At 37.5% G+C, this 15,869-nt stretch overlaps 1 protein-coding gene across 1 annotated transcript in view; it reads right to left on the reverse strand.

The window, feature by feature from the left end:
- INTS6 (integrator complex subunit 6) overlaps positions 1–15,869 on the reverse strand; it is a 94,534-nt gene that overhangs the window by 26,140 nt on the left and 52,525 nt on the right. Inside the window, 3 exon segments of the mRNA XM_078156971.1 lie at positions 376–530; positions 1,186–1,326; positions 10,384–10,567. Of these exon segments, the coding sequence (XP_078013097.1) occupies positions 376–530; positions 1,186–1,326; positions 10,384–10,567 (480 nt within the window).

The raw sequence follows: 15,869 nt of genomic DNA on the forward strand, positions 1-15,869 counted from the left end.
CTATTTTTGGACCAAAACAATAAATACTGAAGTCAAGTCTTTATGTTTAAAATCCAGCAATCTAAAGAGAATCTGCATTTGTGGTCATGTATCCAGATGTTGAAAGTAAAAATCTTAAGCACAGTTTTACTTTCTAAAATAAAAAGATTACTCTTTTCTACAATTACTCCATAACGAACAATTTGGTATACTGACTATTCTTCCAGATCTTAATGGAGAATTTTGAACATCCCCTAACAATGTATTTCTCCCTCAAAGAGAACACACCCTTTACTTCTCTTGATTATATATACTGATCATCCATGACTTAAAATGAACATGATGCAACATGATTTGTTTTCATATGCTTCTCACCACACTATTTCTGACACTTACTAGTGTTGGAGAATTTTGATCTGGCCAAAAGGATTCTGGAACAGGCCAGTGACCTATTGGAACCCCAGTTTTAGGGTTTGGTCTGACGTAGATAAGCTTATGACAGCTGTGCCAAGGTTGAGATCCAAAAGGTCTTGATAGTTCTGTCTGTCCATCTGTAGTTAAGAAAGTACAAAAAATGCATTTATCATTAAAAATTTGAAACATAAATTTAAATAGTAAAATCAAAGTGACTATGAATCCCCCTAACAATTTTGTTACTATGTAAGAAAATACTCAAAAGCAACTAAACTGTTCAACACTACCACACTAACACTGTCCACTACAGCATTAAAGTTCTACAGTTACCAAACCCATAAAATATCTATTATCATCTATTCCTAATAGATCACCTCTACTAGCAACTTTCAGACTTCTGAGATAGACTCCTTAGAGCATCAAAGAAAAACAAAGGTAAAATTTTGCCTGTTGAGTTCTATCTCTTCACCCAAGCATGGCTTTTAAAAAGTCTAAAAATCTTATCATTTATACTCAAGAGACTGAGAGTGAGTCTAGATGAAGGCTGCATACAGGCAAAGAAGTAGACAGTCCAGGCTTAATCCTGACCTTTCAAACCCAAACAAATGAATGGGTTTTTTCCACACTGTCAATAACAAGTAGGCGGTGGAGAAGCCAGTCCTTCATTACCTAGTTTATATAAACACTCTCTCTTGGTCACCATTAAAGTTTTAACATCTCAGTATATTGCCATACCAAAATAATTTCTCAGTTCTAATTTTACAACTGACAATGTTTACTTTAAAATTCTACTAGGAAATTACAGTACCTTCTATGGGGAAGGATCTGGTCCTGCTTTTTCAAAGTTTATCACCACCCCACTTTGCACCTTTTGCACCAAGGACTCCAGACACTGATTAAGCATTCTTGGAGAACACACAGAATATGAGCGGCCTAAAATACAAAAACAAGACAAAAACTAGTTAGCCATCAAAGTCCTTGCCTTTACCAGAGAGGTCAAGAGCTATAAATTCTACAAGGGCAAGAACGAGAACTTTTCTAAAATGCACCCTTCCTGGAGCCAAACTCTCTACGCTGAACACAGAGGTTACTTAATGCTGAATGAATGAAATGACCATCTCATTCCTGACTAAAAGTCAATTTTGACTCATCTCTTTACTTTATACAAGAAGAGACTTTATAAACAATCAGCAATACTCATACAACAGGCATTATAGAAATTTTTACTAACTTAATTTTTGGACCAGCAACTGTGATCTCTCCACACCACAACCCTATCACAAATTACACATACTTAATGCAAATTACAAATATTACATGTAATATAATATATATTTCCTTTAATGGCTATATAATAATTAGATTACTTCTTTCTAATTCCTCGAAATATAACCAAAACAAAACTTGAAGTATACCAAAGCTAGGAATATTCAATTTAACTCAACATTTACCATATCAACTATATGCATAGTACTGGGGGGAAAACACAAAGTTATCAACTAGTACAATTACACAACACCTTAAGGTACACAAAACGCTTTCCTTACAAGAATCTGGCAAGATACATAGTGAAACCATTTATCTTCTTTATGCAGATGAGGAAACCATAACCTAGAAAGCTAATTACTCCTACCAAGAAAAATTTACATTTACATACTGTTATTAAGATTTGCAAAGCACTTTCTATACACATTGTTATTTGATGCTCATAAGAACTCCTTGAGTTAAGTGCTACAGATATTACCCTCTTTTAACAGATAAGGAAACTTAAAGGATGGAAGAAGTTAGCCAACTCAACCAGAGTCACAGAGTAAGATCTGAAGCAGGATCTGAATCTAGGTCTTCCTGCCTCCAGGTCCAGCGACTCGAACCTCAACACCATGCTGCCTGCCTCTTATAGCTACTGACTAGCAGATGCAGTTAAGGTCAAAACCAGGATTTGAACCCTGGTCTCTACACTCCAAGTCCAGTGTTCTTCCTACTACATCAAAATGCCTCAAACAGATCAGGCACAATCAAAGGATCACAGGTTTAGAGCAAGAAAGAACCCCAGAAGTCATCTATCACAACCCCTTATTTTATAGATACGAAAACCAAAGCAAAGGAGCCTTGTGCCTTAGCAACCCAAGAGAACGTGTCACATGGGTGGCATTTGAACCCAAGTGCTTAGAACTCAGTGCTCTTTCCCTTACGTTGCCTCCTCCAAGTCTTTGCACTCACACACCTCAAACAATGTGTGAGCATCAGAGGCAGAGAGTGGGAGGAGGAAGGGAATAAACATTTATATAGTACTTACTATGTGCTAGGTACTGCGTAGTATTTTACAAATATTACCTCATTTGACCCTCCCAACAACCCTGGGAGGTAGGTGCTATTGTAATCCTCATTTCACAGTTGAGAAAACAGGCAGAGGGAGGTTAAGTGTCTTGCCCAGGGTCACACAGCTAGGGTCTGAAGCTGCATTTGAACTCATGTCCTCCTCACTCCAGAGCTAGTACTCTATCCACTATGCTACTAGGTGCTTCTAATTTAGGTGTGATGGAAGGAAAATTTTTCAAGCCATTAAAATTATTCTAAAGTGGAATGTGCTGCCTCCAAAGATGAGTTTTTATCTGTATCTTTCAGCTGAGACTGACTGTGGAAGAATATCTTGTGTAGATATAAATTAAACTGCATAGCCCTTGGAAGTCCATTCCAGTTTTTAGATTGTGTTAAAAAGCTAATAACGAATGGTAATCTTTAAAATGTGTATTAATGACTAAGACCGCATTTATTAAGCACTTACTATAGGTGCCAGTCACTGTGCTTAGTGCTGAGGAACATACGCATGAGCAAGATGGTTCTTGTCAACAGATACTTACCAAGAACACATCAAAGGGGAGCTGGACACGAAAGCTTACAAAGCATTTTCCTTACAATAACCTGATGATATAATTAACGCATCACCTCCATTTTACAAATGAGGAAACTGATACTCAGAAATATTAAGTGACCTTCTCAGAGTTGTCAGAATTGGGACTGAAACTCAGGCCTGGTTCCGAGGCCAGTCCTGTTTCACTATACCAGAGGTTCTTAATTTTTTATGTCCTCTGGTGAAGCCAATGGACCCCCTCTCAATATGATGTTTTTAGGTTCATAAAATAAAATACACAGGATTACAAAGGAAACTAATTATAATGAAATATAAATATCAAGTATTTTTTTTAAAACAAGTTCACAGACACTAGGTGAAGAACCACTCTACTATATCATGTCATTAGTTTCAGACCATAGAGGGCACTGAGTGACAAGTTCTTTTATTCAGTAAATTACAAACAAATCATTGAAGGACATGTGGCAAGCATTCAATGGTATTTCTTAAACTGAATGGCAGCCACCCTGTGTCTTAGAGCTGCCTTCCTCTGAATCTCTTCTTCACCAAAGTGGTGAAGATTCAGCTCCTGTCTCATTCTTTTCCTATGGAACAAACTGTCCTCTGTGATGTCATTTAACCTTAGGATGAGTTTACATGTGAATAATGAATAGTAGCTGAGGCACACATGCACAAATACTTGTATATACATTTGGAGGGGAGGGATTTTCCCCCCAACTGAAATGTTTAAACTTCAGCCCTATCACAAATAAACTCTCCTTTTTGCATTCTTAATGGGTTCTCTGGATTCAATTACTTGAAAGTCCAGGAAAACCTAAAACATCACAGCAGATCAAATAATGATCAAGAAATCCAATAAGGAACTACAGTAAGTTGATTTCCTCGATCTCAGAACTATACAAAAATATGTGTTCTAAAAGCACACAGGCAACAGAAGGGAGGTCACCTCTAGAAAAGTCAGCCATCCCAGCTCAAGCCAACCATATAACAACCTTACAAATTAGCCAGACACATGTAGCCTGCAAGTTTCTACATCCACAATCAGTGGGAACAGAATATTCTCCCCAAAAAAGGTTCACGGCATATGGAAACCTATAAGGTAGCACGTTGGGGAATCTTTGAAGGGACCATTAGAGGCAGGAACCATAAGAAACAGAGGCCAGTCTGGGCATGGCAGCATGAAAACCAAGACCCCCCAGACCCTTAGGACTCTGAACCTCTAATATGCAGGTAGATCTAACCCTGGGGAAGTAAAGGTTAGCAAAGGAACCTAATACAACAAGAGGCAAAAGATATAGGCTTACAATTAAAAACAAACAAAACCCCATACCTTATAAAACTACGTATTTTTTTTAAAAAGGCTTTTAAAGGAACAGGATTTCAAGCATTCCTGGGGAAAAGACCAGAATTTAGCAAGAACTGTATGATTATAATAAGCAGCATTAGTATAGCACTTCAAAATTTGCAAAGCACTTTACAAATATCTCATTTTATCCTCACAACAGCCCTTGGAGGTAGGTACTATTATTATGACCTCTATTTTACAAATGAGGAAACTGAGGCCAATAGAAGTTAAATGACTTGCCCAGAATCACACAGCTATTAAGTCTGAGGATAGATCTAACTTGGGTCCTCATGATTCCAGGTCCAGTACTCCATCCAGTGTGCCACCTAGCTGCCTCTTAAGATGGTAAAGGGGGAAAATTTTAATATGGGGAGAAGTAAAGATCTCCCCAGAAGCTTAACGTTTTCAAAGTTTATCTAGAGAGTTAAACAAGAAAAAGAGGATATAAAGGTGGACTGATTCAGTTCTGAGAGTTTTAAAGGTAGAAGAAGAAAAAGCCGAAAGAGGAAGAAAAAGAGAGCATAACTTACTACTCGTAATTGATATGCATGAAAACTGTTCAGTGATTTTAGTAGTGTCCAACTCTTCATGACCCCATTTGGGGTTTTCTTAGCAAAGCTGTCAAGAGTGGTTTGCCATTTCCTTCTCTAGCTCATTTTGCAGATGAGGAAACTGAGGCAAACAGGGTTAAGTGACTTGCCCAGGGTCACAAAGCTAGTAAGTCTCTAAGGCCTGATTTGAACTCAGGTCTTCCTAACTCCAGGCCTGACACTCTACCAGGGAAGAGGAACCTGTGGCCTCGAGGCCACATGTGGCGCTTTAGGTCCTTGGGTATGGCCTTTTGACTGAGTCCAAGTTTTACGGAACAAATCCTTTTATTAAGGGGACTTGTTCTGTGAAGTCTGGATTCCATCAAAGGGCCACACTTGAGGACCTCAAGGCTGCAGGCTCCCCAGCCCTGCACTATCCATGTGCCACCTAGCTGCTCTACATGACAATATGCATATACAAGTATGGATAAAGGGGTGGTGAAGAGGGGCAATCAGATGAACGTCACTCATCTGAAATTAGGGATTCAACTAAGGTTTAAAATTTAAAAACAGAAACATCTAAAATAGCTGAACAAATTGTGGCTAACGAAGATAATGGAATATAACTGTGTTGTAAAAAAATGACAAAAAAGGTGATTTCAATGACTCCTGAGAAGCAGGTTGTGATGGAGAGTAAAGTGAGCAAAGGCAAAATAACGATTTATACAATGACGATGACATTGTAAAGAAAAACAATTTTGAAAGACAGTAAGGACTCAGAGCAAAGTAATGACCAATCACATCTCCAGAGGGCTACAATGTTACGTGCCTGATGTTGGAGAAGTGACACACAGTGCCAAAAGGAAACAGACATTTTTTTCACTTAGCCATTATGTGATTTGCTTTTGACTGTGCTTACGTGTAACAAGGTTTATTTTTCTCCCTCTGCTTTAAGAGAAAAGGGGAAGAATTGTAATTGCGGAAAAAAAAGAGAAAGAAAGAAATTTAAAAAGAGAGCCACTGAAATATTTTTTTAGAAGTACACAGAAGAGGGGCAGCTAGGTGGTGCAGTGGATTGAGCTCCTGCCTTGGAGTCAGGAATACCTAAGTTCAAATCCGACCTTAGACACTTGACACTTTCTAGCTGTGTGACCCTGGGGAAGTCACTTAACCCCAACTGCCTCACCAAAAAAAAAAATAAGAAAGAAAGAAGGAAGTGCACAGGTAAGCAGAACAGTTTTGAAAATAATGGATAGAATTTAGTAAATTATTTTTTAAAGCAAGTGGTATGAAATAAGAGATTCACAGTATCACAGACATTCTTTTTGTGTTGTGCTGTGTAGATGAAAATGGTCATTTTTTTGGAGTTTAGATCAATATTAACAATACCTAGCTCAATATTAACAATAAAATAACCAAAAGAAAGATTCTAACATACATTTCTTAAGTAGATATTTGCAGAGTATAATTATTAGAACATAGCTTGAAAAGCCTAGGAATCTGAAAATCTGCCTAATAATCATTAATCCAAACCTCATCATTTTAGTTGTTATAAAGTCAATAGAGGCTGTTGTCCTTTTCACAAATGCAATCAATATTAGTTGAAAGACATGATATTAAAGTTCTCAAAGTAGTTATAACATATGTATTTAGCATATATGACCTTTAGCAAAATGTTATTTTGAAAAATACAAACATACCAGTCAATAATGAAACACAAACTCAAAAACAGCTTTGGTTAGAGGACAAAGTATAATGAGGCCTGGCATTAGTGTAGATTAGAAACTATATCTGTGCTGTCCTTTGTTCATTCAATGTCATGATGAGCAAGTTCAAGTTAATAAAACTAACTTTACAAAACCAAACTGGTTTGGAAGTAGAGCTGCTATACTCAAATGATGGTGTTGTTACCCAAAATGTATGAGGTACATGTGTGATACAGAGGACTGGGGATATGTATAACATTTAATAATGGTTAAGCCTTGTTCTATATAGTGGCATCAACAGATGTTGATGAATCCTCACAAGGCCTCTTTATTTTTCCATTGTGACTTGTTTCATCATAATTCTATACATATTAGTTAATTATTGGTTCTACATACCACAGACCTTACTTCTCTGCAGTCTCAAAGTAATGCCAGTCACAAGAGATGGGTAAGCAACATTCTACTTTTATAAATGTGCCAAAATGCATTGCACTACATTAAAAATGAGTTATAACCACTTGAAAATTTTTATGAATCACCATCTGTCTTATGAAAGCAGATTAAACCACATTTAAAATAAAACTTGTCTTGACACTCTCCAAAAGTATACTAGATTTAATCAAAATCAACTAAAAGCTCTTAAAGATATGAAGCAATTTTGACAAGAACACACAAAATCCTAAATCCTGAAAGTTAAGACTTCATTTGGTTTGGCCAATGATAGTTCTCATAGACCAGAGCAGACACATGAATACAAATGAATAGCCCAGAACAAGGCCCTGTTTTAAGCGCATAAATTCTAGAGTAGAGGGCAGCTAGGTGGCACAGTGGATAGAGCTCCAGCCTGGGAGTCAGGAGGACCTGAGTTCCAATCTGAAGTCAGACACTTGACACTTACTAGCTGTGTGATGCTGGGCAAGTCACTTAACCCCAACTGCCTCACCAAAAAGCAAAGAACAAAATAAAACAAACAAACAAAAAATTCTAGAGTAGCATTGTAATTAAATCTAGGAAAGCAAAAGAAGAAAAATTCTAATTTTTGAAATGAGCTAACAATGAAAGGTTAAAAGATGAATTTATCTAACCTAGAAAAAGTTAGAGTTAAGCCTTTTAAAACCTTCCCATATGTAAAAAGGTGACAAAGAACAGCTTTCCTCTATTTGCATTACTGTTAGTATAACTACAAGGATCTGTTAGATTTTAGAAATAATTTTCTAACATCCTACAGTTCCTGAGAGGCTAAAATATAAGACAAGGGAAGGTTGCAGACTCATCTGTTTTAGAGGTTAACCAAAAAAAAGGGGGGGGGGAGGTTTGCAAGAAATAGTAAAAATTGTTCTGATATAGAACTGCGTAAAGGGGAAGAGAGTGGTAGTGGCAATAAGCATTTATTAAAAGACTGCGTGCCAGACACTATGTTTCATAAATATTATCTTATTTTATCCTTACTACAACCTTGTAAGATAGGTTCTATTATTATCATCCCCATTTTACAGCTGAGGAAACAGAGGCAGAGATATTAGGTCATTTCCCCAGGGCCACACAGCCCAGCAAGTGTTTCAGGCCACATGTCTTCCTGACTCCAGGACCAATGCTCTGTCCACTACACCAGCTAGCTGCTTGGGTGGAAGAGAGATTTATTATTAGATGAACCTCAAGTTTCCTTCTGGTCATTCTATGATTATGCCACTTTGTTGTACAATCCTGAATTTATTTGAACCTAGCTGCCCTAAGTCACTCGTAATATTCCTACAACTTTACACTTATTCTGCAAAAAAAGAAAAAACTTAAGAGAAAAATGCAGAAATTTTCAACCTGTATACATAGCATATGTGCAATCTGGGTTTTTCAATCTAACAAATTAAAAAAACACCCTGAAAAGTTGTGTACATCTTAGGGAATATTATAAACACAATGAGCAATTATCTAATTATCTGAAAAAAGATGTTGGACTATACAGTCCGTAAGGTTTCTTCAAGCTCTAAATTCTATGGCATGAGGTTTCAAAAACTGTGTCAGACCTGCAAATGGCTCAGCATAGTACAAAATCCTTGAACATGAATGTATAAGCTCTATGGGAAAAACAGGATGAGGCATGTGACAGGCAGATCAAACCACCACACCACCACTCCCTGACCACCATTTGAGCAAGCCCAGTGGAAGGGCCCACCAACACTGTTAGCATCAACAACAATATCAACCAACTGCCACTGAGAAGAAAGGTAATAGATAGCTATTGCAAGGTAAATCTAATCAGCTCCACCACCACCCCCAAGCCTTTCTCCCTCAAAACACTGTTTCCAGCCTAAGGCTAGGGAAGCAACCTGTGCAGAAGTTAGAACTGACAACTACTTCAGGTGCTCTAATCCACGCCTTCTCTTCAGCCAAGCACTTAAAGAACAAGAAATGAAACTTGTCACTAAAGTCCTCGGAATCATCAAATGGTTCACCAACAGAAACTGAAACATTTTTATTAATGGAAATGACAGATGATACAATACTGTACGCTAAGGGCTGCTGGGCTTTGTCATCTGACCTACAGAAGAAGCTGCCTATGTTTGTTATCTTCTTCTCCCATGACAAAGGGAAGTTTCTTGAAATCAAGGATTCTTACTTTTTCTATTTGTACTGCCAGTGCTTTGCACTTAGTAAATGCTTAATAAATATTTTTTCATTCATTGAACCATATACACACACAAGCACACATACAATTTAAGATGCCCATGGTCAAGGTGACAAGGTAGGTGACAACAGTATATCTGACTTTACATCTGAACGTCTCAGACGAATTGGTTCGTGACACGGTTTGCAAACATCTCTTGACCACTGTGACCTTTTGAGTTATTTATTAATATCCGCTTAGCATAGTAATTAAGTAGTCTGATTTTTAAGTGGAACACAAGGTTGAATTAAAAGAAACTTCTTCCTTGCTCCTTTGTCTCTAAGATGAACTGTACACTTATGTCCTTGGATAGCCTATTCTTAAAATATTTTCAATTACAAGTATTCTGCAATCTTCCTCAATGGTTTGGTCCAATAAACAACCCTTGCAGGAAGCTCTTTCATACACTAAATCTAACTTCAATGCTTGCAACTAATACGGGAAGGACTCTTCCCCTTTATCCAGATCTTCATTTTAGGGCTCATAGATCTAGCTCTAGAGGCATACTCAGAGGCATCTAATTCAACCCTTTCATTTTATAGATGAGAAGTGAAGCCCAGAGAAGTGAAGTGACTTGCCATGGTCCCCTGGATGGTATCAGAGATGGGATTTGAACTCTGACCCCAGAGTCAGGTTCTTTCTACCATACCAGTCTAATAACTCTACATTGTAAATCTCATACTAGTTATTCAACACTTATGAACAACATCTAAGCAGCTTTGAACACTTCCATTTTCTAGTTAAGGAGCATGAAATATTGCTATTCAAAGTGTCCATGAAAGCCAAAGGCCCTCAGTGACTGGAGGAATTTTAAAATGCTCTTAGAATAGCACCAACTAAGGGTTTTGTTTTTATTTTAAAATCAAAAACCTTACCTCCTGTCACCTCACACATTGGTGTGATTGCAGAATCATCTAGAGGCACACCTGTCAACTGCTCTGATTCAACAGCCATGGTGCCAGGCAACCGCAACACTAACGCAAAGAGTCTCTGATCCCAGCGGAAAGGTTCCTTGGTCAATTCACTTCCAGGCAAAGGTGAATTAAGAGGTAAATGGAGCTAAAAAGAAAAAAAGAAAATTACAGTTTTATAGCTCAAATTATATGTTAATGTAACATTAAAATTCTTATAACACACAGCAAAATAGAAAACTAAATGCCAGGGGGAAAATGCTTTGCAAGCCTCACTTTGAGGACCTCTGCTGGGAAGTCCGAATTACTACAACTGCCACCAAACCAATGTCCTCACTTCATACAATTATATGTTCCTGAACTATCTGTGTAAATTTTATTTTTAAATCCAATCATGCATTAAATACACTAAGGTAACTTATTTACTTAAAGGAAATGTGTGGTAAAGATTTTTAAAGGCCAAGAATTCTTCTGTACATGTAGATAACCATCTTCTAAATTTATCTGATTTTAATTTTTTCACATTTCAAGAAGCAATACATATGTTTACTGTCCATATAGATAATCTTCGCTAAACCAAAAGTAAAAGATTTTTGACCTTACAAAATTGGTCATTTCAGGACAGATTTGTCCTACAATGTTATAAGATTCAAGTTTTTTCTGTTAATTTATCAATTCCTGGAGAGGGATAAGCTGGAAGTAGAGTGATAAGGAGCCAGTCCCTCCCTTCCTGATAACATCTACACCTTTCAAAATCCCTTACTTTAAGAAAAGAGGTCTCTTGTTATTTTGTTGCTATCTTTCCCCAAATACTCACGATATGGAGATAATGCCAGCAAGACATTTCCCTAGGAAAGATCAAAAGGCTGGTACTTCATTATTGTCAGTGATTATTGGATGGAATCAAACTTTTGCTTATCACCATCTGGCTGAGTCAGATGGCAGTGGCAGTGGGGAGCAATGTAGAGGAAATATGGTTCAGGGTATACTAGTTAGATCCCTGACTCCACAGGTTCTTTGCTACTTCAAAAAGCAGTCAAAATCAATATGCCACTTTGGTCACTCCCATTCTGGGTTATCTATGCACTGGAAATGCCACAGGTGACATTGAGTCCCCTCAAATACCATCAATTCTGTAATTTGGAAAGAACCTGTGCTGTATTCGTGAGTCCTTTTCTTTGTTGCAGCATAGTCTCTACAAAATTACAAATACAGGCAAAACGTGTTAGATAAAGACAAGGCCTCTACTGACTAACATAGCTGCTCAGGGCACATGGTGTCTAGCACGTGAAACAGTCTCCAAAGACACTGACAGTCCAAGGCTCAGGTCAAGGGCAAGAAAAAGATCAAAATGAGAAAGATAGCAAAAGTGATGCTTGCATTCAGGATACAGAAGAAAAGTGGAATCAAGTCAGTTAACACAATGCTAAATCTCTACTAGTATATTCCCATAGACTACACATTCAAATAACTGAAAACCCTGAAAGTTCTAAAAAATACTTTCAAATAATAAATATCCACACATTCTAAAAGTTGTTTTGAAATTTTAAAGATTTACTCATCCCAACAAGTTGTCATTTCATGGTTTTTCTGACTTCTTGTTATGCATTAACCAGAATTCCCACAAGTATGTTTGCAGACCAATGGAAATAGAGTCAAACAAAGAGTAAAGGTCATGCCACAAATCTTTGTTAATCAATCAACAAGCATATATACTAAGCATTTACAACATCCCAGGGACTGTGCTAGTGATAAAGATATTATAAAAAAAGAAACATTTGCTGATCTTACGGAGCTTACATTCTATTGAAAGAGACAACATGTATATACTACTTAAGTATAGCAACTGTGAATAGAAGATAATAAGGGAAGAGAGGAGAAGACCCCAGGAACAAGAAGGAAAAGAAAGAATCAGGAAAAACCTTACATGGAGGATAGTGCTTGGGCTGAATCTGGAAAGAAACTAGGGATTTTAAGAGGTGAAAGTAAAGAGGAAGTACATCCCAAGGATAGGGGACAGTCCACATAAAATAAAGGCACAAAAATGGGAGATGGGTTGTCTTGTGAGAAGAACATCAAGAGGCCCAGTTTGGCTGGACTGTAGCAAAAAATAAAGAGGAGCAATGCGTAATAAAACTGGAGAGGTAAGCTGGGGCTAGGTTTTAAGAGGCTTTAAATGCCTATGAGGGGTATTTATATTTTATCCTATAGGCAAACAGACTTGTAATTTAGGAATATAACTTTGATAGTTGTGTGGATGATGGATTGGAGAGGGAAGAGATTTGAAGGTAGGGAGATGAATTAGAGGATACTGCAATTGTCTAGAGAAGAGGCAATTAGGGCTTGAACTAGGATGATGGCTGTGTAATTAGAGAGAAATGGATGGATAGAAGAAATTTTGTGGCAGTAAAAATGTCAAAAAATAAAAAAGAAAAGAAAAAAAGAAATGTCAAGGAGGTAGCTAGGTGGCTCAGAGAACAGAGTTGGGCCTGGAGCCAGAAAGTGGTGCTGAGTCATTTCAGTTGTATTCAAGCCTCCATGACCCTTATTTGGGATTTTCTTGGCAAAGATACTGGAGTGGGTTTGCCATTTCCTTCTCCAGTCCATTTTCTAGATGAGGAAACTGAGACAAAAAGGCTAAGTGACTTGCCCAGAATCACATACCTAGCAAGTATCTTAGGCCATATTTGAACTCAAGTCCTCCTGACTCCAAGTCCAGTGCTCTAGAAGTCTAACCACTGAGCCACCTCGCTGGAGTCAAGAAGACCTGAATTCAAATTTTGCCTGAGACACTTGCTAGCTGTGTGATCTTGGGCAATTCACTTAACCCTGTTTGACTCAGGCTCCTCATCTATAAAATGGGCTGTAGAAGGAAATGGCAAACTACTCCAGCATTTTTGGCAAAAAAGTTCCCAATGGAGTCATGAAGAATCAGACACAATTGAACAACAAAAGAAATATCAAGATTTGGTAACTGACTGGATATATCACAGGGTAAGAGACAGTGAGGAGTTATAGGTGGCTTTAAGGTTGAAAACTTAGGTGCACTGGAATACTAGTAGAATCCTCAACAGGAATAGCAAAGTTTGGAACAAGGGTACATCCAAGGCACAAAAGATGAGTTCTCTTTCAGACATGCTGAGTTTGAGATGCCTACAGGATGTCAAATTTGAAATGCTCAATGGGGATGTACAATTTGAGATAAAAAGAGATACTACAGGACTAGGCCAACATCTGTAGAAGTCATCTTTGCTAGGTCACTAATGACCCCCTAAAACAGATTTATAGCAATGTTTCAGGAAATTTAAATTCCCAAATCTTCATTTTAAAGCATAAATGTTTCTTAGGTTTTAAAAATCAAGAGGATTTCAATGTCCACAATTTTGTCTACATGGAATCTTGGGCAGGCAATTATCCGGACCAAGATTTGATGCCATTCATGTAGCTACTCCTTAAGTAGTAGAACAAAATCTCTTAAGCACAAGTCCAAGCGCTCTCTACCCCAGAACGCCACCATTTTTGAAAGCAGTTTTGAAAACACAAATTTCAAAATGATAAGACTGACTACGTGATATTTTAACATTTAAGCAGGAATATCATCTTGGCTTACAGCTTTCCTCATAACTAACTGTCTTCTAACCTCACCAAGCTAAAGACAAGACATTTTAGAATTTTTGCTGTTTTAAAATGCTGTTTTACAACTACAGCATTTAAAGTTTTAACCTTTGGTACAATTCAGTGATTTCAATGTTAAATGAGTCAGATTCATACAAAACCATACAACTTCCAGGGACCCCAGGGGCTACCCAGTCCAGACTATCCCTAAACAGGAGACCCTTCCCCTCAAGCAGACATCCAGACTTTGCTCCAAAATCTCCACCAAGAAGGCACCCATCGTAGCAATGGTCTTTTAGGCTGTTTTAAGTGTGTTAACCAAAATATTCCCTAACAGTAAGCATAAATTGACCTCTTTGCAACTTCTATCCATTGCCTTCTAGGACCAAGAACAAGTGGAATCTCTCTTCTTCCAAGAGATAGCCCTTCAGACAATTTAAGTACTGTTGCTCCTCTCCCTGTCCCCACCACTCCTTCCACTCCAAAACCTATCGCACCAAGTCTTCCCCTTCCTCACACTAAACATGACCAATTCTTTCTGATGACTCTTATAAGACTGATCTGGAAGCCCTCATTCCCTTTGGTCGTCCTCTTTCTGACACTCATGAGTGTATCAAATGGCTTTCAGTGCCTGAAGCGGAATACAATACTCCAGATATAGTCGGCGCAGTCCAGAAGCTGGGCCTGTCTTAAACAAAAGCCCAAGGTTGCAATGGCTTTCTTGGTTATTCTATCACTCTATTGACTCTGAAGCAGCTTCCTCTTCACTTACATCCCCAAATCATCTTCAGATGAATGACTGTCTAGCCATGCTTTCTCCACTCATGATACATGTTTTGAAGCCAAGTGTAAAATGTTAATATTTATCACCATATTTGATCTTAATTGTATTGCCCCAATGTTGAGATCTTTTTGAATTCTGATTATCATCCTACACGTTAATGAGCCCTCCCAGCTTCATGTCATCTGTAAATTTGTTAAGCATGCCATGCCTAGGCCTTTAGTAAAGGGCCAAGCACATGTAGAGCCCTGAGGCCCTTCTGTGGAAACATGCCTCCAAGCAGAAACTGAAACATTAATGACTCCTTTAGAAGTGGTTGTCATTCATACAGTTCACAATTCATTTAACTGCACTATTAACTAGCCCACATCTCATTCTCCAGAATTTCCACGAAAATAATAGTATAAGAGACTTTTTCAAATGTTTTTACAACATCTAGATAAACTTTATCTAGGGCATTCCTTTTAACTTACAAATCTAATAACTCTATCAAGAAAGGAATAAGGTTATTCAGTAAGGCATGACCTGGTTTTGATGGAGTCATATTGGCTCCTTGTGATCTCTACTTACTAGATGCCCACTAATAATCTCTTTAATAATACATTCTATATTTTTATAATTCAGTATTATTATTCCATTTTGAAAATGAACATTTTAAATTTAATTTTTAAGTAATTCATAAACATGTTTAGTAAAAACAAATGATTCTTTTTTAAAAGCAAGGCTATATTATAAGATGAGCATACCTAATCTAAACCAATACTGCCCTTTTTCAATCACTTTAATACATTTAAACTGATATCCCTAGTTACATATACATCTAGCTGTATTCACACTGCTCAGAAAAAGGGGGATTGTTGGAAGCTATTAAAATCACTAGTAAATTTTAGTTTCATTGTATAAACCCAATTCCACCAAGTCAGCACTTTTCACTGAGTAAATGAAAGAAAGGAAGAGAAAGCATTATACTTCCTCTTCCTTTCCTCCTTACTACAACTGTCAAGGCCAAGGGGAAAAGATAGTATATGTATGAGTTTAGGATTCTTTAATTAAT

This window comes from Phascolarctos cinereus, unplaced genomic scaffold, assembly GCF_003287225.1.
Source record: "Phascolarctos cinereus isolate Bilbo 61053 unplaced genomic scaffold, phaCin_HiC Scaffold_726;HRSCAF=1367, whole genome shotgun sequence".
NCBI lineage: Eukaryota > Metazoa > Chordata > Mammalia > Diprotodontia > Phascolarctidae > Phascolarctos > Phascolarctos cinereus.